A 27,745-nucleotide genomic window follows, 5' to 3' on the forward strand; every position below is an offset into this window, starting at 1 on the left:
AGTCGGCATCGTTCGGCTTCCTCTATCCCCATATTCGCCTTCAACTTTGCAACTTCAGTTTCAACCATTGTACGGCATCGTTCAGCGTCTTGAATCAAACTTCCATGCCACTCACGCAAACGACCTACCACCCTCTCTCCATGTGAACACATTTTGGGATCAACCCATTGCCAGAAATCACAAGCTCGATTTATCTGAAAAACGATAACAAAAATAAATCAAAAAATAAATAAAATAAAACAGACAGAAACAAAGGTTATTTCTGGCTTATGTTATTTGAAAATTAATCGTTGTAGGCTATTTATGCACTTTTCCATATCATTTCAAAACTCATTAATCTTCAGAAAATTAATGAGTTTAATACATGTATTGAATTTGATGTTGAATGATTATGTAAAGCAGGAACGAGCTGTGAATATGAAACTGAACAAAAGGTTTGAGAGAAAAATGATTCTCTGATTTAGTATTGAATAGCATAATCAACTGTACATGACTCGCAGTATATATATACCGAGTTACATGACTTGCTATAATCTAACAGTCTAACTAACTAACAAAACAAAAGTCACGTGTCTATACAGAATTAATCACATGTGTAAAAATGTAATCTAATAACATGCTCCAAAAAAAAAACTACTAAATAAAAATCAACCCAGTTCATTTTTTTTTTAAAATATTTATATAAGTACAGTAAGAGGTAAGCAGCATTGCTCTTCATAAAAATTGCTGAAGATTTTCGGTTAAATTACCTTGTAATTTTGGCATTTCACAAACCTTCTACCGAAATTTTTTTCGGTGTAGGAGGTTAACATACAAGCCGGACGCTCGCAATAACAAATCGGCATTACTGCAGAAGTTGCCCCACTCGTTGTCGACTTCGACTCCGTAGAAGCAGTGCCTGATGGTTGCATCTTCGGGAAATGGTGCGAAACTGGTCAGAGATGTCGAAAATTGGAAGCCCACTTCGAAAACCCTAGTTCCTAGTTCTTGCAAAGAGCCATTGGTGAAGGAGATGAGAAATATGTGCGAGCACAGGGGTGTATAAAGATGAGGTGAGGCGGGGGTATTTTGGGTAGCATTTCAGTCTGAAACGGTCACGTGACTTGCACTTGACCGACTTGCCATCCAAAATAACGGGCGACTGGACGGAAGGTCCATTTCGTTACACGCTGGCAAGTTCGGGGGGGTCATGTACCGATTTTTGTACATTGGGGGGTAAATCGCCACACCGTGGATAAATCAGGGGGGTAAAGTGTAGTTATCCCTTAGTCTTGCAAGGCATCATAAAAAGAAGAAGAAGGTTTGCTTCCATGCCGGTTGTTTGTCAAAGTTTTCCATAGTTTTGTGGCGTGTAGGCCAATCCATGTCACTTCTTTCATTAAGGCTTTAACCAAACTTAATAGAATCATTTGACATAATAATGTAGTAATATAATTCGTAATAAAATTGCAAAATTTGAAGCACAAAAAAAATAAGATAACATCAGCTCCATATACTTTCTTTCATAACATATGAACATCAAACTGATCAACGAGTCATAGCATACCCCAACACCCCCCCCCCCCACCCTTTTTTTAATTTTTTTTTTCCCTATTCAAAGCATACCTTCTTAATTGAACATGACCTTCTGTTTGAAAATGTGAAAAAGTTAATTTTTTCAAATCCTTAATCAAAGGGGCGCATTTTAAAAACAAACGATTTTAAAAGTTAAATCACAATTTTAAAAGCAAATAATGATTTTGTCAAACGTTTAACTTAATTTTCATTAACCACGGTTTGAATATATATATTTTAAAGTGCATGTTATAAAATCATTAAACTGAATGGATCCTAAAAGTCCTAAAAATAATAATAAATAAAAGTTCCAATGCTGACATGGGTGGTCGGCCACCCACAAAATAGCCGGGGGTGAACTTTTAAGAATAATCATTCAATTTTACTTTCTTTTATTCATAGTAAAAACTATTCTACTTCTCAATAGAATACTCATTTCGCAAATTAAACGAGACCTAAAAGTAAAAATTGAGAACTAATTTAGCCGAGACTACATATAAGAAAATTTCCTTTTATAAAACTTGGAAGAGAATACTAAATGATTGTTAATGGTCATTGTTGTGTTATTTAATAGATTATTATACAATTATTATACCATGGAGATAAAGTGGCAATAAAATTTAATCTTTTTATATTAAAGTAAAAATTAACATTTTAAGTCAATAAAAACTTGTAAAAAAAAATAAATTAAAAGTTATTTTCACTGTGACTATCATTTAAATTTTATAGGATTTAGGAGTCGTATTTGTACTTTTGTACGTGTGTTTTTTTTTCCCTTGAAGTTGCATAGCTTTAGGGTTTAAACGCTTTAAACCGCCAACCGAACCGTACCGCTCTTCTCTCAAGCCACAAGCACTGCCCCCTCCACCGTACGCCGCCGGCGACGAACGCCGGGAGTGAGTCCCAATCGTGCGACGCCGCCCACAGAAGTACAGCCCAGTCGAAGAACACCTTCTGTAAGTGCGATTTCTCAGATTTTGTTTTGGCTATAAAAATACTGCTAAGCAATATAAGCCTTGAGTACTCTTGTAGTAACTGCACCAACTCGCCCAAGAGAAAATTAGGAAAACTATGCCCAGTCTTTGCAAGATACGGGTTCTTTCTTTGAATATTTTCAGGGACTCATTACGTCTCGTGTTGGATGTGAGGTACACCAAACTCATGGGCAAAAATTTCTGGGTTTTTGCAATTCTGTTTCTATATATGCTCCTTCTTGTTATTCTTGTCGTTTTATCGTGTATGGTGGAAATTAACTGTTGGTTCTTGCATGTATGGTGCATTGGTTGTGTATTGGGTTGCAAGTTAATGCCTTTTTGAGTTAGGTTGGTGTGTTTGGGTGGTTTTGCATCCTCGTTGGTGATAGGGTGGACAAGAATGTTACTGTGGCTTTGCCACTGCCATTTACTCTTCTTGAAACTATATTTGGTTGAAATCTTGATTGTGTGATGTGGGGTTGTGGTTGTCGACTGCTTGTGTTTGGAGTTGATGGATATAGATTTGAGTTTTTCATTTGTTCTATGATTAGGTGGTGGATATGAGTGGTAAAGTGTTTCTAGAGAGATCAACTCATAATTCATGAATGACTGAAGGTACCTGGAGATTTCAATAGCAAATGAAATTTTGGAATGATATAAACAAGACAAGAGTTCGTGTAGGAGGTAGTAATCGAGGATATATTTTACATCTCTTGTGACTATAATTGTAAGGTTCGATGGATGTGCATTGCGTGACTAATTGTATTTAAACTTGTTGCATTGAGTCAAGTGTAGTTTTGTTGCCTTTGCTTTCTTGAGTGTAGGTGTCTTCTATGAGAATAGATAGTTAGAGGGTTCTGCTCGTGTTACAAGATGTTACGATAGTCTATTTATGGTTCTTTGAGAGATTAGTTTTCTCCCTAATGTTAAATATAGCCTTCTTTGCCAGTTGTTTTGGACTCCAGTTACACACATATCATTAGTCTAGTAGTCCTGCAGGTTTGAATATTGTATAATCCTTAATGTACTTTTTTATATGTGATTATAGCTCTGTGCCTCAACCATATGCATTGGAACTTATGGAGTTTACAGTTGTTTCCTTACATTAAGTTTTAGTACAGAAGGAGCTGAATCTTTGGTTTAAAAGTGAGTTATATATCTATGCATGTATATTTTACAACGTTTATAATTGTTAATTAATATCTCTTAACAGGGCCAGTTTTTTCAAAAAAGGGCCAGTTATATCTCGTTCTAAAGTCTGTCTTTCTCTCTGAAAATTCCCAGTTTTTCATTCTCTGAGATCCATCACTCTCTGTTCTTTGGCAAAGCAAGCAAAAAGAGATGGCGTACCAAGGAGGTACCCTCAAGTTGACCTCCACTTCTGGGGTGAAGATGTACACTGTGGCATCCCAGAACCGCTCTCTCGCCTCCTGGCGTGGCCCCAAGAATCCCCGAGCTCTTCGCAAGGACAAAAGTGACCACTCTACACCCTTCTCTTTTCTCTGTTTCTCCAATTTATCCTTTTGCCTTTTCCCTTTAATTTTCATGTTGCTTTATGTTATATTTGTCATAGTATTTTTTTTTTGGGCAGTTTACTTTATAGGTATCTAAATTTATTGTTATATTTGAGAATATTGGCTTCAACCCTAGTCATTCTGATAAATTTAGACTCTTGAGCCTATATGGTAAATTTTCAAAAACTCTTTTCTATTCTCAAACACAGAAAACTCTTTTCAAATACTACTTAATTAAACAGATTTTTAGATGTGCCCTACCACTAACACACTTTTCAAAACAAACTACAAAATTATTCTAAAAAATGACAAAACACTTCTCAAATAATAAAACAAAAAAAAAATTTGTTAAAATTGATTAATATTATATATATATATATATTATTTTTTTTAAGTGAGGAGATTGTTCATGTACACTTTTTTTTAGGGGTATGGTGCTGATTACATGCATAACAAATAAAAACAGTAAAAATCTTTTAAAAAAAAGTTGGGTGGTGCTGTAGCCGCTTGATGACGGTGGCCACCGTCTAGCAGCCTGAAGGTGGCTGCCAGATCAACACCACGGTGGCGGCCTAGCGGTCGCTGCCGCCACTTTGGAGCAACAATTTTTTTTTATTTTTTTATTTTTTTATTTATTTTTCAAGTTTTCTTTTATTTTGTAAAAATATTTCTCAATTTTCAATTTTCCAAAAACACTTTTCTTCAAAATTTTACTAAACCAAGTTTCATTTGTGGACCCTACATGCAACACTTTTTTCAAATGTGACCCCACCAAATCAATTCTCAATTTTTACAATTTTCAAAACCCAAAACACTTCTCAAAACTTTACCAAACGGGCCAGAGTATGTGTTTATGGGTTTTGAGTATTACTCAGTAATTTTTATTTTATTTTATTTTATTTATTCTAACTTTAAGTTGCCATGATAAAAATGTATGCTTGCAAACAATATTCATGGAACCTGCTGGACATTGAAAATTTTCCAAAATTTCTGAATTTAACGTGCTATGATGCTAACTTTTTGAGGACTGTGACTTCACGTTCTGAACATCATATGGGGTCGAAATAGTGTTCATTCATATTAATTTCATTTAACTTTTAAATTTGTTGGATTTTTCTGTATTTTGATCACTGAAAGTTATCACCAAATGTTTATATACCCGACATGAACCAACATGTTCATTAATTTTGTTGATGTATTGTTTGCTTTTAATTTATTTGTTAGATTACATGCAAAGGGTGGACTTGATACAGGATTTGAGGTTTGAAACTGCAACCACCAAGATCAAGGCAACTCCTGATGGGGAGTTTCTTATAGCATCAGGTGCTTTTGGAGCCCATTTTTATACTTATGATCTTGTATGATGAGATAACTTTTGTTTTTTTATAAAAAAAGGAATAAACCAAGAAAAGTAACAATTACACAATATGCAGTATGTATCAATTATTGTGTTTCAACATTGAAATGTAGGTATATACCCACCCCAAGTCAAAGTGTATGAACTTAGGGAATTGTCACTGAAGTTTGAGAGGCATTTGGATTCAGAGATAATTGATTTTCAGGTACTTTTACATGCTTTATGTAGACTCTCATTCACCAAGAGATTGTATTTTGCGAGGCACTAACCAATATACTCATTCCTAAGAATGCAATGTAAGTGACATTTGAAATTTTTAATGATGGTTCAGATACATGAGATGTATACAAGTTAAGTCGAGCCTTGTGCTGCTTGGGCTCAGACGAACATGATATCAAGTGGGCTTGAGCTCAGCTCAAGCTCAAAATTGAGCTTGGCTTGTGGAAAAAGCTCAAACCTTGAGTTTGGCTTGATTAGAGTTAAGACTCAAGTTGAGCCTGAAAATACTGGGTTCGTTTGATATAACTTTTTTAGAGGGTGCCTTTTGCTTTTTGGTTAAAAAAATGTTTTGATGTGACATAAATGTGAATGTAGTTTTGAGTCTTTTGTGTTTGGAGTTGTTTGTTAATGTATATATATATATATATATATATATATATATATATATATATATATATATATATATATATATATCTTTAAGCTAATTAGGGTACATGTTAAAAGAATTAATTTTAAGTACAATAATAAAAATAAAGAGAAATATTTCACCTCCAAAAAAGCAAAGCTCTAAGAGAAAAAAAAATTAAAAAAGTGTATGTATAGGCTCTCGAGTCTACGAGATGACCCTATGAGCTTGGACTTGATCTTGTATACTAAAAGTACCAATAAAAAAAACTGAAATGTAGCCAATTCCCGTTCCATAGATTTGCATGCTTGTGTATGTTTATGTATGAATGCCCGACCCATGAGGCACATGCTTAACTACTCTTTTGGTCATGCGTTTATTCATTTTGAAATCTAATGACGAGTTGCCTCTAAAGTGTCTCTACATCATTGTCCACCATTGGTTGTCATTTGCTTGCTATTTTGCTGCAAACTTACCAATATTTTTGTCACTCAATGATGATTTCGGCTGCTTAGAGCTTCTTGATGAGCATGAGAACAAGGACATTTCCAATGACCATGATGGTTGTAGGTTATGGACATTTCCAAGAACTACGCTTAACTTGTGGAATCTGTTAAAAAATATAGGCATATTAACGAGTTGTTGCTCAGGCTAATGTGAAGGAGGATAACTCTTTATGTGCTGATCCTAACCTCCTTTTGTGGTTGGCTATATTGTCAAATACCCCCGATTCTACTAGGGGGCATAGGACATCTTTCTCTCTTTCTCCCCTCCTCCTCTTCCTTCTTAGATGTATGCCAAAAACGTTGAATAATTTGTTTCTTAGAGTTATGTCATCAGATGATGATTACACAAGAAACAATTATTCATTATTACAAGAGAGTACTTGTCCATGTGGATGGAAAACGAGAGGCCATGTTTGTTCACGACTTTGTTTTTTGTTCTCAAGTCATTTTTTTTTTGATAATCGGCGTATCCGGTGCTTCGCCTTGACTAGATCCCTAGAACATTGTGCAAAGCGCCCCCTCCACATAGGTCGGGTAAAGCTCGGGCTTTCATCTATGGGCGTGGTCCTAAGGAATTGTTTTCACTCAAGGGGTGTCGAACATTTTTTTTTTTGTTTGATAAGTAAGAGAAATATCATTAAAAAGCGCAAAGCGCAATCAAGTACACATGAAGTATACAAGAAAGGCATCTAAGAGGAAGAAGAAAACAAAACAAGGAAATCATTAAAACTAAACACTAAAGGTGCGAGGAACACAGCCGACCAAGAGTAAAGAATGAAAGAAAAATGAAATGAGTTCCTCAATGGTTATTTCTTTGTCCTCGAACTGTCTATCATTGCTTTCCCTCCACAAGCACCACAAAAGGCAACAAGGGACCATCTTCCACACAACCGCACTCCGAGAACAACCACCCGTCCACTAGCAAGCGAATAAATCTACCACCCGAAGAGGCATAACCCAAGACAGACTAAAGCAATTGAAGATGGCGTTCCATAGAGCGCGTGCAACCTCGCAATGGAGAAGAAGATGGTCCACAGACTCCCCATTCATTTTGGACATGCAACATCTATCGATCACAATGACACGCTTCTTTCTGAGATTGTCCAAGGTGAGGATCTTCCCTTGCGCTGCCGTTCAAGGGAAGAAAGCCACTTTCAAGAGAACCTTGGTCCGCCATATACTTTTCCAGGGAAAATGAATATCCTCTTTGCAAGCAAGAACCTTGTAGAAAGATCTAACATCAAATTTCCCTTTGTGAGAAGGAGACCACCAAAGCTGGTCGAACCTTGGACTGATGCTTCATAGACATTAACAAACAACTAAAACCACAAAAACTGTTTTCATCTTTATGTCACACAAGAACATTTTTTCAAACCAAAAACAAAAAGCACCCCCCGAAACACATTAACAAACATACCCTCGAGATTCTATTTAATAGATTTTTTTTTTCTTTTTGAAGTAGTAGATATATTCTGTATTAGGTCAGTGTGTGTGTGTATAAATTTAACTTTAATGCGAGTGTCTTAAACTCAAGCAGGCAAAATTTCTTTAGAAAGTGAGTCTAGTTACTTGTTTGAACTCTGAATCACTGGGGATTCCCCCTATGTTACCTAGGTGGTCTGTTGTGGAGTTGGCTTGGTACAGTTTCAACATCTTGGCCATTATTCTACATAAGGGAGTCACTAAAAGCTCCCTTTAAAGAATGTATTTCTCTAAGTGTATATCTTTCTTTCATGCTTTTTTTGTTTTTGTTTTTGTTTTTTTTTTTTCCCTGGTTTCTGGAATTTGATCCATGTTCAATCTTATGTCCACGGGTGTGGTCCTCCAATGTGGACTGCAATGTCCCTTAAAATGTTATGGGTTTCTCTTCCTAAATTCACAATTCATTTTAGCCTATGCTTAATGATCTGCGTTTTCTCTTTCACAATTTTTACATTTTTGAAAATATGATTGAATAAATGTTTTGTGGCTTATATAGGTTCTGGCTGATGACTATTCAAAGCTTGCATTTTTATGTGCTGATCGCTCTGTTTATCTACATGCCAAATATGGAAAACATTATAGTTTGCGGATTCCAAGGTTCCCTTTCTGCCTTGTTAACATTTATTTTCATGTAAATACATTGTATTCTTTGTATTGCTTTTTTTTTTTTTTTTCCACATATATTAGACATTTAAATTTAAGTAGGGTATCGTATGTGTGATGAGTAGTTTATCAAGTTTGCCAAATTACTTATTTGACTGGCTTCAACATTCCTACTAATGTGGCATGTGCATTGCAGAAGTTGCAATGAAATGTTCTATAGGGTGGGTAGATGAAGAATTTAAGTTTCATCTTGTGGATTGGAATAAGGTGTGCTCTTCTATCATTAAATGGGTAAATAGGGGTGAGAAAAACCAAGTTCCTGTAATTAGGCACTGAGGTGTAAATGGTTATGGTGTTATGATGAGGAAGGAGACCTTTTTGGAGACAGGTTATTGGCCGAAAATATCAGGAAGCTTAGGGTCTATGAACTTCAGATTTGGTGAGAAGGCCACATGGTTGTAGTCTATGGAGAACTGATAGGTTTGGTTGGTGGGGGATGGTAGAAGAGTTCGTTTTTGGCATGATGTGGTGTGGGGATCTTGTGTTGGAGGAGTTGTTTCCTGACTTGTTTTTGATGGTAGAGGATAAAGATCCTTTTGTGTTCTCTTATCTGAGCATTATGGAAGATTCATTGCTACAATTTTCATGAATATCTTGGGTGGAATCTCACATCATTCTTTCACAAATAGTACCAAGTCTTGTTAAATTAGTACTTATTCCAAAATTCTTAAGTTAATAGGAAGGAGAACTTTTTGGGGGCAGGTTATTGCCGAAAATATTGGGAAGCTGGGCTTGTTTGGATGTTGATTTTTTTCAACTCTTTTCATTTCTTTTTTTAATTCATGTTTGGCTTGTAATTACCCGATTCAATTTTTTTTTAAGCCAATCCAACCCGACTCAATTTTTTTTTCAACCCAACTCAATTTTTTTTTTTTTTTTTTGAATCGGAGGGATTGGCTGTTGAAATCCAAATCCAAAGAAAATCACCATCCATTTGCCCACCCAAGGGAAGAAAACTCCCCCATTCGGCCATGCTCAACCAACCAAAACACCCAACCGGAATCAACTTCCCCAGGAAATCAACAACCAATTGAAACCCACAAATTCAAACCCTAATCACCAAATCACCACAAAACTAACACCCAAAGAAAATCAATCTCAACAATCGGTTTATACACAAGAGCTGATCATTGATTTTGGGACTTAGGTTTTGGACTTACTTGACCCGAGTGTTGAGGTGGAGCTTGGTCTTGTTAAGGTCACAACGGAAGGTTGGGCTGGCCTAAGCGGAGGTGCCGTTGTCCACCAAGTCGTTCCAGTCGCAGCTCTATTGACACCCAGCACCCACCCACATGATTCCTTTCTATCTGGCTTGTTCTTTCTCTCTCTCGGGTTCATTCTATGTTTCTCTCTCAGCCTTATGCTCTCTCTATCACCATCTCTCTCTCGTGCGGAAAAATGAAGAGAGAAGAATGAAGAAAGGGGTAAGAGATGGGATGAAGCTGTCGTGAAGGACAAGGGGAAAACATGGGAAAAAAATCATAAAAAACCACTCACCCAAACATGAATTGTGAATATCTTCAATTTTTTCAAACTATAATTCACCTTTCCTAACATGTTTTCTCAATTTTGTTTTCTATTCTCTAAACCATCAAAATAGAATTTCAAAACTTTTTTTTTTTTTTGGTTAGGTATTCACAATTTTAAAAACAATAAAAAAGAATCCAAAAAAATCGCTCACCTAAATGATCTCTTAGGGTCTATGAACTTCAGATTTGGTAAGAAGGCTACATGGTTGTAGTCTATGGTAGAAGAGTTCGTTTTTGGCATGATGTGGTGTGGGGATCTTGTGTTGTAGTTGTTTCCTGACTTGTTTTTGGTGGTAGAGGGTAAAATCCTTTTGTGTTCTCTTATCTGATGAGCAGTGAGTTTTCTCTCTCGTCATTCTCCTTCTTCCCCTAGTTGTGCCACGTGAATGTGTGTCCCACTAGGGTTCCGTTTCGTTCTGTTCTCTAGAGGATGGCTTTGGAGAAGCGTTTATTCGTGGAGGCCAAAACTTTCCTCTTCTCGGTGGAGGAAGGTAAGTCTGTGCTGAGAATGGAGGAGAGAAGGAAAGGCTTCTTAGGGGTTGTGCTCTTGGGTTTGCAGTGTAATGCTTGGGTTGTTGCAACGGTGAAGGAGGCTTTGTGGTCTCATGGGGTCTAGGATTTTGTCAAATCATTTCGGAAAGACTGTAAAAAGGCTAGCTGCTTCTTGGAGCTGGCGGTCTATGCAGTGGGTGGCCGGAGAAGGTTCATCTTGTTCTCAGAGGGACGAGGAGGGCGGGGCTAGAACAGAGTGGTTGATGAGTTGTGCAAGGTGATGGTTTTCCTGGAAACCACGCCTGGGTCTTCTCCCGTTGGGGTGTGGTCTCTGGTGGAGAAGGATGGGAAGGTTTCCTCCTCAAGCTCGGGTGGGGCTTGGCCCTTTGTGGGTGGTGCTCTACCGTCGATCGCGGAGGTGGTGAGGTTAGAGGTCGAGCTATGAGTTTCATTGGGTGAGATGCGTGATCTTGATCTTCTCCAGACGGTGAGACCAGCAGCCTCCGAGTAGATGAGATTGATGCTGGATTGCTCTGTGATGGAGAACGAACCACTGGCTAAGGACTTGCTGTTGAATCCGCAGGGCAAGGAACATCTAGCACGTTTTCTATTTGCCGAAGGCACACCAGGATTAGTGAGGAAGATTTTGCCTCGTTTGAATCTGCGTACGTGGGGGAATCTTCTAGTGAGGATGATGGGTTGAGTCGTTGGGTCGTTTGTTTGCTTTCGGGTTGGGTCTAAAACCCACTTTCAAATTTAAAGGTTTTCGTCTGGGTAGGGTTATGACGAACCCCAAATCTAAGAAGTAGACCGAGATTACTGGTCAAGGGCTCCCTTTAGATCTTGAAGCGGGTTTTGAGTTCTCTTTGGGTTTTGGGTCTTCATCGGGTCTTCAACGGCAGAAGGTGACAAAGACAGTTGCCCTAGGTGGCGGGTTGTCTGCTTCGATCAGTTATCATATGTCTGAAGGTGTCGAAGATACTCCTTCGATATTGCTGTCCTTTCCTCCTGAAGGCCCCAACTCTTTCTTGAACACGTCGTTGGCCGTTGATCTCTCTTCGCCTATTTTCTAGGGATTTGCAAGTCGGGCGGTAGAAGTTGCGCCTTTTCTTCTGTTGCCGGTTGGGTTTGGGCCGGATTATTCTGCTCGGAGTCTTCTATGCATGCCTCCTCTCTCATGCAAGCCTATGCGTTTCCAAGTATGTCGTTGTCGGCCATATCTGGTCCTGTTTCGGCGTTTTCTGGGTCCCCTTCTGTGATAGCTTCCTCTACCTCTGGAGTTGGTCAAAATGTGGGTGTGGCTGTTAAGGTGGACTCGGAGACTGAGGGGTTTTCTTCTGTGCTCGACTTCTTAGAAGTTGGGCTAGATTCCTTCAGTGTCCCTTCTTTGGGGGTGGCTGTGTTGGGTGAAAGGCTCCCCTTTTCTCTTCCGGTAATGTCAGAGTGTGGGGCTCTCATCTACCTGTTTGAGTTCAAATCGGTGCTGAGATATCACTGGAGATCGAAGGTAGGCAGAGGTGCTCATATGGATGCTTCTCTGTTTGACGAGGCTGTGACGACTATTAGTGCTTTGACGACGCTGTCTTTGGGTGCTTTTTCTCAGGCCTTGGGTGGGACCGTGGTCCAGTCCTCGCCGAAGCCAGGTGGGGGATTGGTCAGTAAGTCTTCTTCATCTAACCTTCTTTGACGTGGCTTCCTTCTCCATAGTGTTCCCTTCCCTTTGGGTGGTTGCGTTTCTCCAGTTGCTGAAAAGGGTGTGTATTTTAGGTTGGATGGTTTGATTTGATCTCAAAAGTGGCCGGTAGGTTTTCGCCCGTCGAGGGAGATTATTGTGTGGGATTAGGGTGATGAGGTTTGGGTTGGGGAGGATGGAGACTCCCCGTACCTCTTGGGTGTCTGTCCTCCCGACATGCCATCGAATTGAGTGTTGGATGGTGTTGAGGATGAAGATTCGTCATCCTTCGCGATTTTGGATGCCATTGAAGAGGCTTTCCATCGGGTTAAAAAGGTTGCGCGTCTTAAGACCAAAGGTAGGAGAGAGGTGTTAAATCTGAAAAGGTCCATTAACTATGGGGATGCAAGCGTTCCTTCTTGGTGAAGGAAATGCAAGGCTCACGTGCCGTAGCGTTGAGTGCTCCTTGTGGGTTTCGGGTTTGACGGCTTAGGTCCTTGCGGGTTTGTTTGGATCTCTTTTTGTGGGCTGGTTTGATTGTTCTTGTGTATACTCCTTGTGTGCTTAGGGGCGCCTTATGCTTTTTCAATAAAACCTTTCTTACTTATAAAAGAAAAAGTGTTCTCTTATTTGAGTGTTATGGAAGATTCACAGCAACAATTGTCATGAATATCTTGGGTGGAATCTCACAGCATTCTTTCACAAACAGTTAAGTTGAAAGTGTTTAGTTTAGTTTGTGTAAGTTGAAAGTGGATAATAGTGAGGTCAATTCCTACTCACTATAACCTTTTACCCCTAAAGATACAAAAATCTAGTGTCTAACACTTAGCATGTATGGCATCAACACCCCTTCTTGGAATCATGTTAGAATTCAGTATGGCCCTAATTCTTTAGAATTAACCCTTGGCCCAACACTTCAGCAGTTTCAATAAGATATTACCACATGATTAGCAATTAGAGTCTGTTGTTGAAATCTTAGATTTTGCAATCAAAGTCTGGTGATTTGCTCTTTCATCTTATTCTTATATGTCTGATGGCCAATGGGCTGATTGTTTGAGGCAAAAGCTAAACTTTAGTGGCAAGTTTGATGTTTGTTCTTACTGTGGGGGTGTTGAGAGGTTTCTAGTGAGGGGCATGTGCTTAGCCCCCCATTGGCTCCCCCTGTCCTTGGAAGAGAATTTGGAGAAAACATTCCTATGAGAGTGACGTTCTTTGTTTGGATGGTTGTGTTAGGAAAGATATTGACTTTGGACAACCTGAGAAAGAGGCATGTTATTGTGATGGACTGGCGTTTTATGTGTAAGAAGAGTAGAGAATCCATTGATCACCTTTTGCTCCATTGTGAGGTGGCGAGAGACTTTGTGGGTTTTGGTTTTCTGTCTTTTTGCTATGGAGTGTGTCATGCCCCTCAACGCGTGGTGGAGCCGTTGGCTAGTTGTAGAGGTCAGTTTGGCTGCCACCATAATATAGAAGTCTAGAGGATGGTTTCCTTGTGCTTAATGTGGTGTATTTGACAAGAATGCAATGCGCGGAATTTTGAAGATTGTAAGAGTTTGGTGATGTCCTATAACCCAGAGAAAATCGCTAGCCACATCTGCGGTATCACTTTAAAATGAATAGTCAATTTAGAGCTTCTTTATAAATCACTTATAAAGCCCAGTTTCGCATAGTAAGTAACCAATGTGGGATTTAGCACCTATAAGTTTTTTTTATAAATCATTCACTTTATGTGGGTAATTCTTCTTCCTGATATGAGACTGAGGTGTTATAAATTTTCCTCTTAAACCCTTGACGTCGTCGTTAGGGCTATGCGGTGTTCCAGTACCACATGGGCGGCATTACTAGGTGACTTTATATTTGTAACGACCTAGGAAAAAGCGTTAGCCACATCTACGCGATCACCCCAAAATGACTAGTCAATTTAGAGCTTTCTTATAAATCACTTATAAAGCCCTGTTTCACCTAATAAGTAATCAATGCGGGATTTAACACTTATGAGTTTATTTTTATAAATCACCCATTTTATGTAGGCAACTCTTCTCAGTGTTTCATGTTTTACTTATCAAAAAACTCTTCTTCCAAATATGGGACCGGGGTATTACAAACTCTCCTCCTTAAACCCATAGCGTCTTTGTCACGGCCATGTTATGTGGTGTTCCTATACCACATGGCTAACATTACTAGGTGGCTCTACATTTGTAATGATCCAGAGAAAAGCGCTAGCCATATCTGTGCTACTATCGTAAAAGTACTAGGCAATTTGGAGCTTTCCTATAAATCACTTATTAAGCCTAGTTTCATATAGTAAGTAATTAATGTGAGACTTAACACCCATGAGTTTCTTTTTATAAATCACCTACTCTATGTGGGCAACTTTTCTTTTCAATATGTGATCGGGGTGTTACATGTCCACCATCTTTCGCTTCATTGTTTTGTGGTGAGAGCAATAAGGTCTTTGTCTTTAGTCTATTTTTTTTTATTTTTTTTTTAAATGACGAGGAACCCCTCCAAGGCAGGGCTACTTTGTGTACCTACCTCTGACAGGTAAACCTCGGACCCATGTAGAGCTCCCCCTCCACACGAATCGAGTAATACTCTGGCTTCGCTGGCGGGCTGGCCCTAAAGAATTGTTTGCATTCAAGGGGATTCGAACGTTAGACCTCATGAGACTACCACAAAGACTAAGGTCTTTTGTCTTTAGTCTATTTGGAGTTCATTGAGTATTGCGTGGAAGATGGTTGATGTCTTTAGTGCTTTTGACTATATGTATATTCTTTCTTTGTAGATTTTTTGGTGCTTTGAATATTCGTTTGTATTTTTTTAGAAAACTTTTGTATATACACACACAAGGTTTCTCATATTTTTAATAAAGGTTTAATTACTTTCAAAAAAATTATGGCATTTTGAAAATTTGTGAGGCGAGGTTCACTAATGGATTCCACCAAAGATCTTAAATGTTGGACAAGTACTTTTGGATATATATATAGTAAGAGCTTTCTAGGTCTAGCTTCCTTAAATAATAAAAACTTAAATTCCATAATTACTTGTATTCTTTCTTTATTCCTTTGACTTCCACTTTTACTATCAATTTCAAAACCACAGCCACCCTCATGAATTGATCTGTTCATGCCTCATGAACCCTTAAAAATCCTAGTTTAATGACTCAACCCAGTAACAACTTACTCTGTGATCAGGCCCACTATCAACTTTTTCAAACTCTTGGCCATAAATGTAGGGATTGTGAACATAAAGCAAAAAGTTAGAAGGCTGGACAATATACAATTTATCAAAGTAATTCTCCCATCTTTAGAAGTATAATCATTTCTTTGTGTGGACGGCAACTTTAGGAAAAATATTAACTTTGGATAATTTACAAAAGAGAAACATTATTGTGATGGAGTGGTGCTTTATGTGTAAGATTTTTGGAGAGTCCATTGACCATTTGTTTCTACATTGTATGGTGGCTACAGAATTGTGGAGGACGATTCTACAAATGTTTGGGGTGGAGTGGGTAATGCCGCGGTCAGTGAAAGATATGTTGGGGAGTTGGAGGGGGCAAAAGGGTAATCGGACATTGATACCGATTTGGCGCATGGCTCCCTTGTGTTTGATGTGGTGTGTATGGAGGGAACGAAATGCACGATGTTTTGAAGATTGTGAGACTGATTTGATAAAAACTTGAAGAGAATAATGCTACAAACGTTGTTTATGTGGAGAGAGAAATTTCAGTTTATGCATGAGTGTTCTTATTTTGAATTTATAGATAGGTGCTCTCTTTTTTCTTTGAATTAGGGGCTTCTTGTATACGTCCTGTGTACTATGGGTTGTGCCCCTTTGTGCCTTTTGAATATAGTTTACTTATAAAAAAAAAATGTTCCTCTTCATCTTCTCAATGATCGCATTCCACACACCCCTTGGGCCTTGAAAGAGGAATGTAGTGGCAGCCCTAGATATACGGAGGCAAAAAACCCACCTTGCAGCTGAACACGTCCGCCAGCTGCGAAACTCCCATCACCCTGCGTACTGAATAAACATGCTCATCTCTGATCACCTTGCCTACTGAAAGAACTCACTCATCTCCAAGTTGACCCATAAACCAGAAACCACAATTTTTTTTTTTGATAAGTAGAAACCGCAAAATTAAGACCATGGAAAACAAGTCTGACCACCTGAAGCTTTTGATATGATATGATATGATATGATATATATATTTTTTGTATATTTATTTGTTATTGTGTCCTCATTATGTATAGTATCCTATTAAAATTGGTGTATCAAGGTAGTGCTATGGTATCATATAAAAGTTGCACTTGGATTTGTGTACAGTTCACTTTCAACTTTTTAATTGGATCTCATGATTTGATGAACTTATGCATCTGTGTCTATGTGGAACAGGATGGGAAGGGATATTGCTTATGATTGCTGGTCTTGTGACTTGCTTTGTGCTGCCTCTTCTCCAGATCTGTACAGAATTAATTTACAACAGGTTATCAGCTTAACTATATATCATTATATTAGTTTTGAATCACTGGTTTTAGTATTTGTTGCCCTTTTGGAACCTTCTTTGTATTGTAAATGTTCGATAGAAATCACGTTCCTCTTCTTTTGATTTGCAACAGATAAGCAGTTGCAACAACAATGTTTTTTTTTTTTTGATAAGTAAGAGTAATTTTATAAAAGATGAAAGTTCCCCTGAGGATACAAGGAGTATACAAAAGGACGGAAAAACAGAGAGAACAAAAAAGACGAGAAATAAGAAAAAAAACCCACAAAGACCCAACCACAGCAGAAAACCCAAAGCACCCCAATTAAAACCCAAAAAACCTCTATAACATTACATCACAGTAACCCTCTTGCTTTTGCTCTGAGTAGAACCAAGGCTCATAGCATCATAATTGATTTCGCACTCAAGGTTATGAAGTTCTCTATTTCCTTTAACCTTAGGTGTGGAGATTGGGACCTTAAGATGCTGCCCCTCAACCACTTGAGCCATGACATCCAAAAAACCTTATATGTTCCCCTCAATGGAAATCCCCACAGTTTGAAGGTAGTGCGCAGTGTCGAACACTGCCCCGAGAGAACATACAACCTCTTCGGAAACACCTTCCCTCGAAGATTCACCCACCTCAACCGGTGTGGAAGAATGGATGCGCGGAAGAAGGAACCCACGTCAACAAAAGCTGACCGGAGGCTCCCTAATTGCCATGGACTCCAAAGGTGGCGAAGGATGATGGCCTAGCGGATAAGGAGAGGCAGTGATCACCGCCAAAGACTTATCTTACAAAAACTTGTTTAGTTGCGTATCCTTTCGCTTCCGAGAATACCTCATCATCGACTTAGACTCCGAAGGATATATAGGCGCCCCAGATTTCGACATCACGGGAAGCGAGAGATGAAGCCATTCACTTAACTCTTCTGCCCCTGAGGAAACATCGAGAAAAGTTGACCCATAGTCTGCTTTCCAAGCCTGGGCAAAAGCTGGAGAAGCTTGCTACGAAGAACACAAGACAGAAACAATAACAATGTTTATACATAATAATGTTGCAACAAGGGTTATTGACTACTAAATGTTTCACATTTGAGAATTTTGTGGTGACATCATCACTTTCAAATGTTGGGGTAGCCCTTCTCCTAGGCAGCTGCCTGAAATCCTACTCCACCATGATGAAGGCAAGACTTGATCTTGATTCTAGAATTTTCACCATTAGGCTAGCTTCAATCTTATATCAAATTTACAAATTTAGAATGGGTTTACATTTACTAAATTCATACTTATATACATATTAAAAAATGGGTCAAATGAATCAATCTCTTTTTGTATTCCTTGTTCTATTGTTTTGTGGCGAAGATGGTGTGGGCTTCTCATGTGAAGTATATTTGAGCTCTTCTCTGTTCCTCTCCACCATGATGAAGGTAAGACTTGATCTTGTATCTAGAGTCTTCACCTGAGGCTAGCTTCAATCTGAAAGTCCTCTAACTTCAGCCACATAATGTCAAACTTAAAATACCAACTACTCCTACCCGAAACACCACAATCAAGCATCAAAGGGAAGTGATCCTACAAGATTCTAGGGAGTCCTCTCTCTTTGCACTTTTAATAAAATTTCCCTTACATAAAAAATAAAAAGATTCTAGGGAGTCCTCTGAGAAACATCAAGAAACTGTTCTTCCCAATCAGGAGAGAAGAAACTTATCAATTTTGGACCAAGACTGATGATCACGATTATTGGACCACGTGAAGTTCCCACCTAGAAGAGGGATGTCCATAAGACCCTGATCAAAGTTGAATTCTGAAAATTCCAGCATAGTTGGGGATTGTTGGGTGTTGGCTGATCTCTCACTCGGATATCGAATAACATTAAAATCACCCCAATACACCATGGCAACTCCCAGCAGCTCATAAGCCCAACCAATTTGTCCCAAAGCAATTTCCTATCATTGTTGTCGTTTGACCATAAACACCCACAAAAGCCCACGCAAAATTATCACTGACGCTTCTAAAGGAGCACGCAACGGAAAACTCTCCACACAATCCTCAATCTATTCCACCACCCTTTTATCTGATATAAACAATATCCCTTTTGTAAAACCTCTCAATTAACATGATTATATGGATGGTAAAAGTAGGTTATGAAGAGCTCTCTTTGATACCTAGTCTTTTTTCTCTTCCTCTGCTAGTGGTGGCGCGTGAAGATGTGTCCCGCTAGCTTCAAGTCTCATCTCTTCGTTCCAAGGTTCTACACTTTGGATTCGTCCTTTTTCCAGTCTTTGTAGGCCTTTCTTGGGTCGCTCGGGAAGCCATTGGAGGTTTGTCTGTGGGTTTCTACTGGAGTTGGTAGGCGCTCCTTCCTTCTGGTGGTTTTGGTCTGTTGCCTCTCATCTCTGGTGGTTCTTCGGGGGTCTTTTTGGCTGAGATCCCCTATTCTGGTGACGATGTGAGCGGTGCGTCAGGAGCGTCCTCGTCGAAGGTGGTTGCGGGTAGTTATGGTTTTTGTGCAAGGGTATGGAGTGGTGTTTCTTTGTCGAGGCAAAATCCTTTCTCTTCTCGATGAAGGAAGATGTGGTGGTGGTGCAATTGGAAGAGAGAAGGAAGGGTTTTGCCGGCGTGGTGTCTTTGGGTCTTCCATGTGCAGTCTGTTTGGTTGCAGCGGTGGAGGTGGCGTTGTGCAACACTGGGATGAAGGATTTCGTCAAATCCTTTTGGGAGGATCAACAAGTCTTGATCGTTCGCCGAGGTGAGAACAAGGCTGGTTGTTTCTTGGAATTGGCAGTGTATGCTGAGGGGGGTCAGCAAGGGCTTATCTTATTGCCGGAGGGTCATGACAGGAGAGGTTGGGCTCTGTTTGCAGGGGAGTTGAGTAAGGTGGTTGCTTTTCTTGAAGCCATGGCTGCTCCCTCTCTTTCTTCTTTTGTCTTTCCTGAGTCAGGGGAGAAGTTTGGTTCGAAGTTTCCTTCGAACGCGGCGGCGCTGTGAGCGGAGGATTCTATAGTTGTGCTGCTTGGTCTGCTAGGTATTGAGTAGGCTTTTGATGGAGATTTGTTGGGTAAGCCTAAGACTAGGTTTATCTTTAAGCTCAACAAGCTGTTTTTTGAGGTGGTTTTGACGAGTCAAGGTTTGACGAGTCTGGAGCCCCAACCCAATGCTGGTAGTTCGCTTGTGTTGCAAACCGAGACTCAATGTGTTCCTCCGGAGATGGTTTTGAGTAAGGCGATTCCTTCCCAGTCTTGGAAGGATGTCAGTGGCTTGGCATCTTCTGAGGCGGCTGAGTTGGGTGATAGACTTCGTTTCTCTCTCCCTCTGATATCGGAGTTCGAGGCTCCTATTTACCCGTCGGAATCCAAGAAGCTGCTGAGGTATTCTCGGAAGCTGAAAGGTGCGAAGATGAACGAGAACTTGATCGCCGAGGTTGTGGTAGCGTTCAACGCCCTTGCTTTGTCTCTAGGTCCTCACTCTTCTATGGCGCCTACACCTTTTCGTGATGAGGTCTATAAGCCTCTTCTTCGGCATGGCTTCCTTCTCCTGAGCGGTGTGGTCATTCCTTCGATTGAAGTTGATGGTCTTCTCTCTCGTCGTCCCAGTATGTGGGTGAGAAGATGCTGGGTGTTGGTGCCTCGTTGAGGCTTGTGGTCTCCTTAGTGTTTGGGTGTCCTCCTTTGTTGTCGTCTTCCTCAGAGGTGGGTGAATCTCCAAGGGAGGTGATTTCTGTTTTCAAACGCTGGTGGTCTCTTATGAGGGAAATGCGAAGGGCTTTTGGGACTTAATGTCTAAAAATAGAAGAAAACTATAGACTAATATGGAAGACAATATTACAATCAGAATTATTTAAGGAGAACAAACATGGTATGTCGGTATTTTCCATCTTCAACACACACACACACACAATTTTCCGCACAATTTTCCGTTAAATCCTATCAAAATTTTCAAAATACCCTTGTGTTTATTTTTTTTAAAAAGTTTATATAAATTTTTAAAGATTCAGGCATTGGTATTTTTGTAAATTCCGTTAAATTCTAACTAATATCTAAATCTTAGGAATTTTTTTTTCCTGAAAAAATGAAGGGTATTTTGGAAATTTTGACACGATTTAGTGGAAAATTCTAATAGATGATTGAAATTGAAAAAATATGAAAAATGGATACCCTAAATTGACATTTTTTAAAGTATGGGTACCTTTTTTCAGAAGTGATGAAAGATCAGAGGTTATAAGTGAAGTTATCCCATATCTATATATATATATATAATGGGTCAGTTTTTTTTTGCCCATACTAGTTAGATGGCATATCTTGTATACTTTTTGTGTACTGGGGCGCTTTGTGCTTTTAATGATATTTCGATTGCTGATAAAAAAAGGGTCAGATGAGTCAGTCTCTAAGTATAGTTGAGATGGTATCTCGAAGCTGTGTGGCTTCTCATGTGAAGTATAGTTGAGCTTCTCGCTCTCTCTCTCTTCCTTTGTTTTACCCCTGATGGATTCCTGTGAAGAGTTCTTGTGATATGCCATTTATATTCTTTTAGTTCTCCACACTCTCTATTCACAAATTTAATGGGTTTCATGCTTGTAATCTCTAACTTAAGGGCAAAGTAGAATGGAACACATGTTGGAGAGGGGGAAGTGATACTTTTGAAACTATAGGGTGGCAAATGATATACCACAAGGTTAATATATATATATATATATATATATATAACCAAGCAGAGAAATATTATAAAAAGCGTAAATGTGCCGTTAAGCATACAATAAGTATAATACTACAGGGTTAATATAATTCCATTGGATCAGTCAAACACTTCTGTTGTTTCCATTAGAAAAGAAGACACGGTGCTGTTTCTTTAACTGTTAGATTTATCTTTTTATTTTTTTAATTATTTTTTCCGTGGGGGAAGCTGTGGAGATAAAATGCCTTTGGGAGCCCAAATGTTCTTGAATCTCACTTAGTTTGTTTCTCTATTTGTTGGATTCACCTTGAATGTTCTTGAAAAATGGGTTTCTCCCTTTCCGAACTCGCTGGGTGTTGGTTTTTGGCTGGTGGTGTTGAGGGGCTGTTTGTGGGAATTTCGTGCTGGGGTGTATGCCGGTGGGCTTTGCGTCTGGGTGGTCTACCTTGCCGGTCATTATGCCTTCTTTCTCTGGGTTGGTCTTATAAGTTCGGGTATTTCTGCGATGGAAAGGAACTTTACGGTGGAGTCGAAGTCCTTTTCTCTCTCGGTTTTGGAGGGGGCTTCGTTGGTGCGGGTGGAGGAGAAGAGAAAAAGCTTCTTCGGGGCGATCGTCCTGAGCACTCAGTGTTCAGATTGGCTTGCGTCGACGTTGGAGACTCTCTTGGGTTTCTCTGGTGATCATGACTTCGTCAAATCCTTCAGGGAAGGGTCTAAACTTCTGATTGTCCGTAGAGGTGAAAATAAAGCTGGCCGGTTCTTAGAGGCGGTAGCCTATTGGTTGGGTGGTCGGAGAGGGCTCATTCTGATCCTTGAGGGGCGCGGTGGATGGGGTTGGCGTAAGTTTTCCGGTGAGTTGAGAACTGTTTTTGTTTCTCTTTCTGTGGGTTGCGGGCTTGGTTTGTCTGTGTCGGACAAGAAGGATGGGAAAGTAGAAGGGGCAAAGTTGAGCACAAGTCTGGATTTTCTTGGAGCCACAGAAGGGTCTCCGTTTTCTGGTGGTTTTCCGATGGGTGTTAAGCTAGGAAAGGGAACTGGCCCTCCGTCGTTCGCGGAGGTGGTGCGCTCGAGAGCAATTGACTCTGCCTTGGGTTGCCGGTCTCCGGGTCATAAGTCGGGTTCATGGGATGCGGCAAAGTCGTTGATGTTAGGTCAGTGGCGGGATGGTGTGATTTGAAGAAGCAGCCGCCAGTGGATTGCTCCGCCATGGAGAAGCAAGCGCCTGAGCCCCTGGGTAAGGACCTTCGTGTTGATGAGCGTCTTAGATCCAGAGTTTGCGTCAGTTGTTCGGCTTGCGTGTCTGGGGTAGTCGTTGTTGAGGGTGACACTTCACTGCAAAAGGAAACCGTGTTTGGAGTGTTCGGGCAGATTCTAGAGATCCTTGGGCGCCTATCTAGTGCTTTGATTTGGGCTTGTGGGTCTTCAAAGAGAATGGGCTTTAAGTCCTCTGTTGGGCTTAAACGCAGGATGGGTTTTGTGGCGGGCCGGATGCTTAAGAGGTGTAAGGCAGCTATTAAAGGGTCCCGGTTTTGGGATGGGACTAAGTGGCTTAAGCCCTTTGCCAAGAGGGTTGCTGTATCGGCTCCTGAGTCGGTTTCGGGGCGGGTTTTGGCTCCAGATTTGGGTTGTCCGGCACCGGAAGCGGTAGGCGTTTCGACTGCTACTTTTCCAGTGTTTGTTGTGCATTCCTCTTCCATTCCTTCGGTGGTTTCTGCCCCGGAGGTTGTCTCGAAGAAGTCTTCGTTCTCTTCTGAGGATTCTATGACTTTGGGGTCTGCGTCTTCAGGATCAGCGTCGCCGGTGGCTGGGTTTTCTTTTCCCCCCTGTAGCTTCTTCCAGGTTGGAGGGGATCTCTCCGGTAGTTTTGTGTTTCTCTTCAGCGCCCTTGGTAGCTCCTACCAGATCTGATGGGACACCTCCGGTTCCTTCTTTTTCAGGGGCAGCTGAGTTGGGGAAGAGGTTGCGTTTATCTTATCCTCCTGTGCTGTCGGATTCTAAGCCGTTTCAGAAGTACTTTCGGAAGGCTAGGGAAGCCAGAAAAATGCATTTGGACGGTTTATCTTTTGCCGATGCTTTGGAAGCTTTAATGCCAGGTGCTATAGTGCCTGGGTCTATTTCTCGGGTTCCTCTTGCTAGAGAGCCAGTCGAGACAGTGGCTCTTGCGCTTCTAGTGCAGGATTCTGCCGTTCTGGCAGTGTCTGTGAAGGATAAGGGTAGTTCTCCCGCGCAGATGAGGGGTTTTCTTCGGCGGGGGTTTCTCAATCCGAGCCCTGCGTCGATTCCGATTGTTAAAGAAGGTGCGGCGGCTTTGAGTTCTTCTATCGCCATTAAGGGAGAGGATAGCTTGACCCAATCTCAAAAGTGGCCAGTGGGTTTTGGTCCGTCAAGGGAGGTGGTTGCTTAGGAGCAGGGCGATGACTTATGGGATGGGGAGGATGACGATTTCCCTCTCCCTTTGGGTGTCTTTCCTCCCGATTGGGCTGTAGATTGGGAGTTGGAAAGTGATGAGGGTTTGGACCCGTCCTTGGCGATTTTGGATGCCATTGAAGAGAACTTCCATCGGGGAGTTAAGGCCGCGCGCCCAAAGTCCAAGGGTAGGAGGGAAGTTTTGAATTTGGCAAGCTCCATCAACTACGGGGATTCTTGTGCTTCCTCCCGACGCAGGAAAGGCTAGGCGCACATGGTGTAGGGCTGGGTGGGTTGATCGGGTTTTCTTGTGGGTTTTGTTGGGTTGGGGTGCTTGTGGGGCTGGTTTGGGTGTTTGTTGGGGAATTCTTTGGGTTTTAGAGTTGTTCTTTGTGGGTTTGTTTGGTTTTTTTTTTGTGGGTTGGCTTTGGTTGTTTCTGTGTATACTCCCGATGTACTTAGGGGCGCCTTACGCTTTTTATAAAATTTTCTTACTTATCAAAAAAAAAAAATATAATTCCATCTTTAATAAATTTGCACTTATCAAAAAAAAAAAAATTCCATCTTTACTAACAATGATTCTGGCATGTAATCCATGACATGCTTTAAAATCATTACATGTATGGTATACTTGTTTCTATTATATGTCTTGTAATTGAACTTGCTTTTACATCTTGAATTTGTACGCCTGCTTTATTATTGGAGTTTGTCAAATTATTTTATACGTCTTTTCAGGGACGATTCCTGTCCTCCCTTACTACACAATCGCCAGCAATAAATGTGGTTTCTCGAAGGTTATTCATGGATGCTGTTTTATTTTTTTTATCCTACTTTGTCTTCTTTATTTGTTAGCATATAATTGTCCGTTTGCTCTTATTCAAATGTGTGGTTGTTGAATTTTACAATTTCAGCAAGCTCCATGGCCTAGTTGCATGTGGCGGTGAGGATGGAGCTGTAGAATGTTTTGACATGAGAATGAGATCTTCAGTGGGTAGAATTCATGCTGTTGCACCCGCTGGTGATATTGACCAGGTAGTTCTCCTGCCTCTAATTTTCGGATGCAGAGATTAGTTTCAGTAAAGTAGATTGTTAATCTTTTTTAAAAATATGGGGAAGACTTCTCATGTCTTGAACGGGCTAATGAAAGTCATTAAGTCAAATTTTGTGGACTCCAGTTTGTTGTATTAAATTTAAGGATGACTACTACATCCTTGGTGTGGATAGCAGGTCCTTGAGGTGAGATGCTATTTTTAGTTGTATCATTTATTTATTGAACTCCAGATCACTTGTGGGGGCTACATGGGGCCAGTTGTTGGCTTCCTTTGTACTTTTTTTTTTTTTTTGATTTCTCATTTTTCATGTGGAGCATGGCATAACATTTATGGAAATTTATTCCTCTTATGCCTTTGGAGGATGGAATATGGGGTAATAAGAATATTATTGCTCTTACCCAATTTTTTTTTTGATAAGTAATTTAAAATTCAATAAAAAAGCGCAGAGGGGCGCAACCCTAATACACGGGAAGTATACAAGAGAGCCCCTAAACAGGAGGAACAACTAATAAATTAAGAAAGTCTACAAAAGTAGAAACACCTAGGTGGCAAAGATGGGGAGCTATCCATAGATATAACGTGTTAAGAAGACGCTTCCTTAAAACCACCATTACCGTCTCGACATCTTCAAAAAGCCTCGCATTCCGCTCCCTCCAAATGCTCCACAAAACACAGTGAGGAACTAAACGCCAAACATTTTTTGCTAGGCCATGCCCTCGAAAAGCACCCCAAGTAGTCAACAAACCCATCACCGATTGTGGCATGATCCATTCAACTCCAAACAAAGAAAACACAAAACTCCAAAGCTCACGGGCGGTGTCGCAATGAAGTAACAGATGATCAATAGACTCCCCCTTCTTTTTACACATACAACACCACTCAATAACCACAATATTCCTCTTTCGTAGATTGTCATGAGTCAAAATTTTTCCTAAAGCTGCAGTCCATACAAAGAACGCCACCCTTGTCGGAGCCTTAGCACACCATATCTTCTTCCACGGGAATGATGGACCTTCTTTCCGACTAAGTGCTTCATAATATGACCTTACTTCAAAATAGCTCCTTGAAGAGAGGTTCCAAACTAACTTGTCACCCTCTCCTTGTCGAATCGGAGTGGAGTACAACCGCTCGAAGAAAGAGAGCACCATCTCCAACTCCCAGTCCTGTAATTGCCGCGTAAAGAGAACATTCCAATGAATATTGCCATTATGAACAGCCATATTATCTACCACCATAGCCGCTTTGTTCCTCACAAGACTATACAGAACTGGAAAACAAAGCTTCAAAGAAATCTCCCCACACCACCGATCATGCCAGAAACTGATATATGAGCCATCCCCTACCACACACCGAACATAATTACAAAACTTCTCCCACCCTTTCCTAATATATTTCCAAACCCCTACTCCATAGGAACCCGACACCTCAATAGAGCACCACCCACCCTTTAGGCTCCCAAATTTGGCGTCAATCACCAAACGCCATAGAGCCTCTCTCTCCCTACCATATCTCCACAACCATTTACCTAAAAGAGCTTGGTTAAACAGGGAAAGATTGTGAACTCCCAATCCACCTGAATGCAACGGAGTACAAATCCTGTTCCATTTCACTAAATGAAATTTGGCCTCATCCCCTATGCCACCCCATAGGAAATCCCTCTGGATTTTTTCAAGACGATTAGCCACCCTCAAAGGAATAGGGAACAGCGACAAGAGATACGTGGGGATATTGGACAGCGTGCTCTTAATAAGAGTCAACCGACCGCCCTTTGACAAATACATACGCTTCCAACCAGCCAGCTTCCTTTCCATTTTCTCAATCACCCCTTTCCAAGTACGAACGGACTTGTAAGAGGCACCCAAAGGCATACCCAAATATGTCATAGGAAGCGATCCAACCCTACAACCCATAAGATGGGCCAACCCTTCAACATCCTCCACCTCACCAATAGGAACAATTTCTGACTTTCCTAAATTAATCCTTAATCCCGAAACTGCCTCAAAACAAAGGAAAATGCACCTCAGATGTCGAATCTGTTCTTCTTCCGCTCCACAAAAAATCAACGTATCATCAGCAAACAATAAATGATTCACTACTATTGCCTCTGACTCACTATGTCCCACAGTAAAGCCTGTCATCGAACCCTGCTCCATCGCAGCAGCCAACATCCGACTCAAAGCCTCCATAACCACCACAAATAATAAAGGCGACAGAGGATCACCTTGTCGCAACCCGCGAGAGCTAGTAAAGAAACCCGTCGGAGTTCCATTGACAATGATGGAGAATCTCACCGTAGAGATACAAAAACGAATCCAAGCTCTCCATTTCTCCCCAAAGCCACAACGTTGTAATAAGTAGAGTAAGAAGTCCCAATTCACATGATCATAGGCCTTTTCCAGATCCAGCTTACACAGCAACCCAGACTCCCCTGAACGGATTTGACTATCCACACATTCATTAGCAATAAGCACTGAATCCAAAATTTGTCGACCACCAATGAACGCATTTTGGGTGTTTGAGATAATCTTACCCAACACTGATTTAAACCTGTTCGCAAGGACTTTGGAAATAATCTTATAAATTCCCCCAATAAGACTGATAGGCCGAAAATCACTCACATCCACAGCATCATTCTTCTTTGGAATCAGAGAGACAAAAGTAGCATTAAAACTCTTTTCAAACTTGCCTCGAGAGTGAAAATCTGCAAAAACAGCCATAATGTCATGCTTTAAGATATCCCAACACTTCTGAAAAAAAGCCAT

At 40.5% G+C, this 27,745-nt stretch overlaps 1 protein-coding gene across 7 annotated transcripts in view; it reads left to right on the plus strand.

Moving 5' to 3' along the window:
- The first annotated feature begins 2,324 nt into the window (after positions 1–2,324).
- LOC133873783 (uncharacterized) overlaps positions 2,325–27,745 on the plus strand; it is a 47,064-nt gene continuing 21,643 nt past the window's right edge. Inside the window, exons 1-9 of one of the 7 annotated variants that reach the window (XM_062311538.1) lie at positions 2,325–2,510; positions 3,577–3,674; positions 3,813–4,002; positions 5,267–5,365; positions 5,513–5,604; positions 8,509–8,609; positions 16,764–16,854; positions 24,667–24,725; positions 24,843–24,963. In XM_062311538.1, coding sequence (XP_062167522.1) covers positions 3,870–4,002; positions 5,267–5,365; positions 5,513–5,604; positions 8,509–8,609; positions 16,764–16,854; positions 24,667–24,725; positions 24,843–24,963 — 696 coding nt within the window. In that variant the 5' untranslated portion in view covers positions 2,325–2,510; positions 3,577–3,674; positions 3,813–3,869. Of the gene's footprint in view, positions 2,511–3,576; positions 3,675–3,741; positions 4,003–5,266; positions 5,366–5,512; positions 5,605–8,508; positions 8,610–16,763; positions 16,855–24,666; positions 24,726–24,842; positions 24,964–27,745 lie in introns of those variants that run through there. The other 6 variants (XM_062311542.1, XM_062311539.1, XM_062311537.1 and 3 more) reach the window with 6 other exon arrangements.

Source organism: Alnus glutinosa, chromosome 7 (assembly GCF_958979055.1).
Source record: "Alnus glutinosa chromosome 7, dhAlnGlut1.1, whole genome shotgun sequence".
NCBI classification, from domain to species: domain Eukaryota; kingdom Viridiplantae; phylum Streptophyta; class Magnoliopsida; order Fagales; family Betulaceae; genus Alnus; species Alnus glutinosa.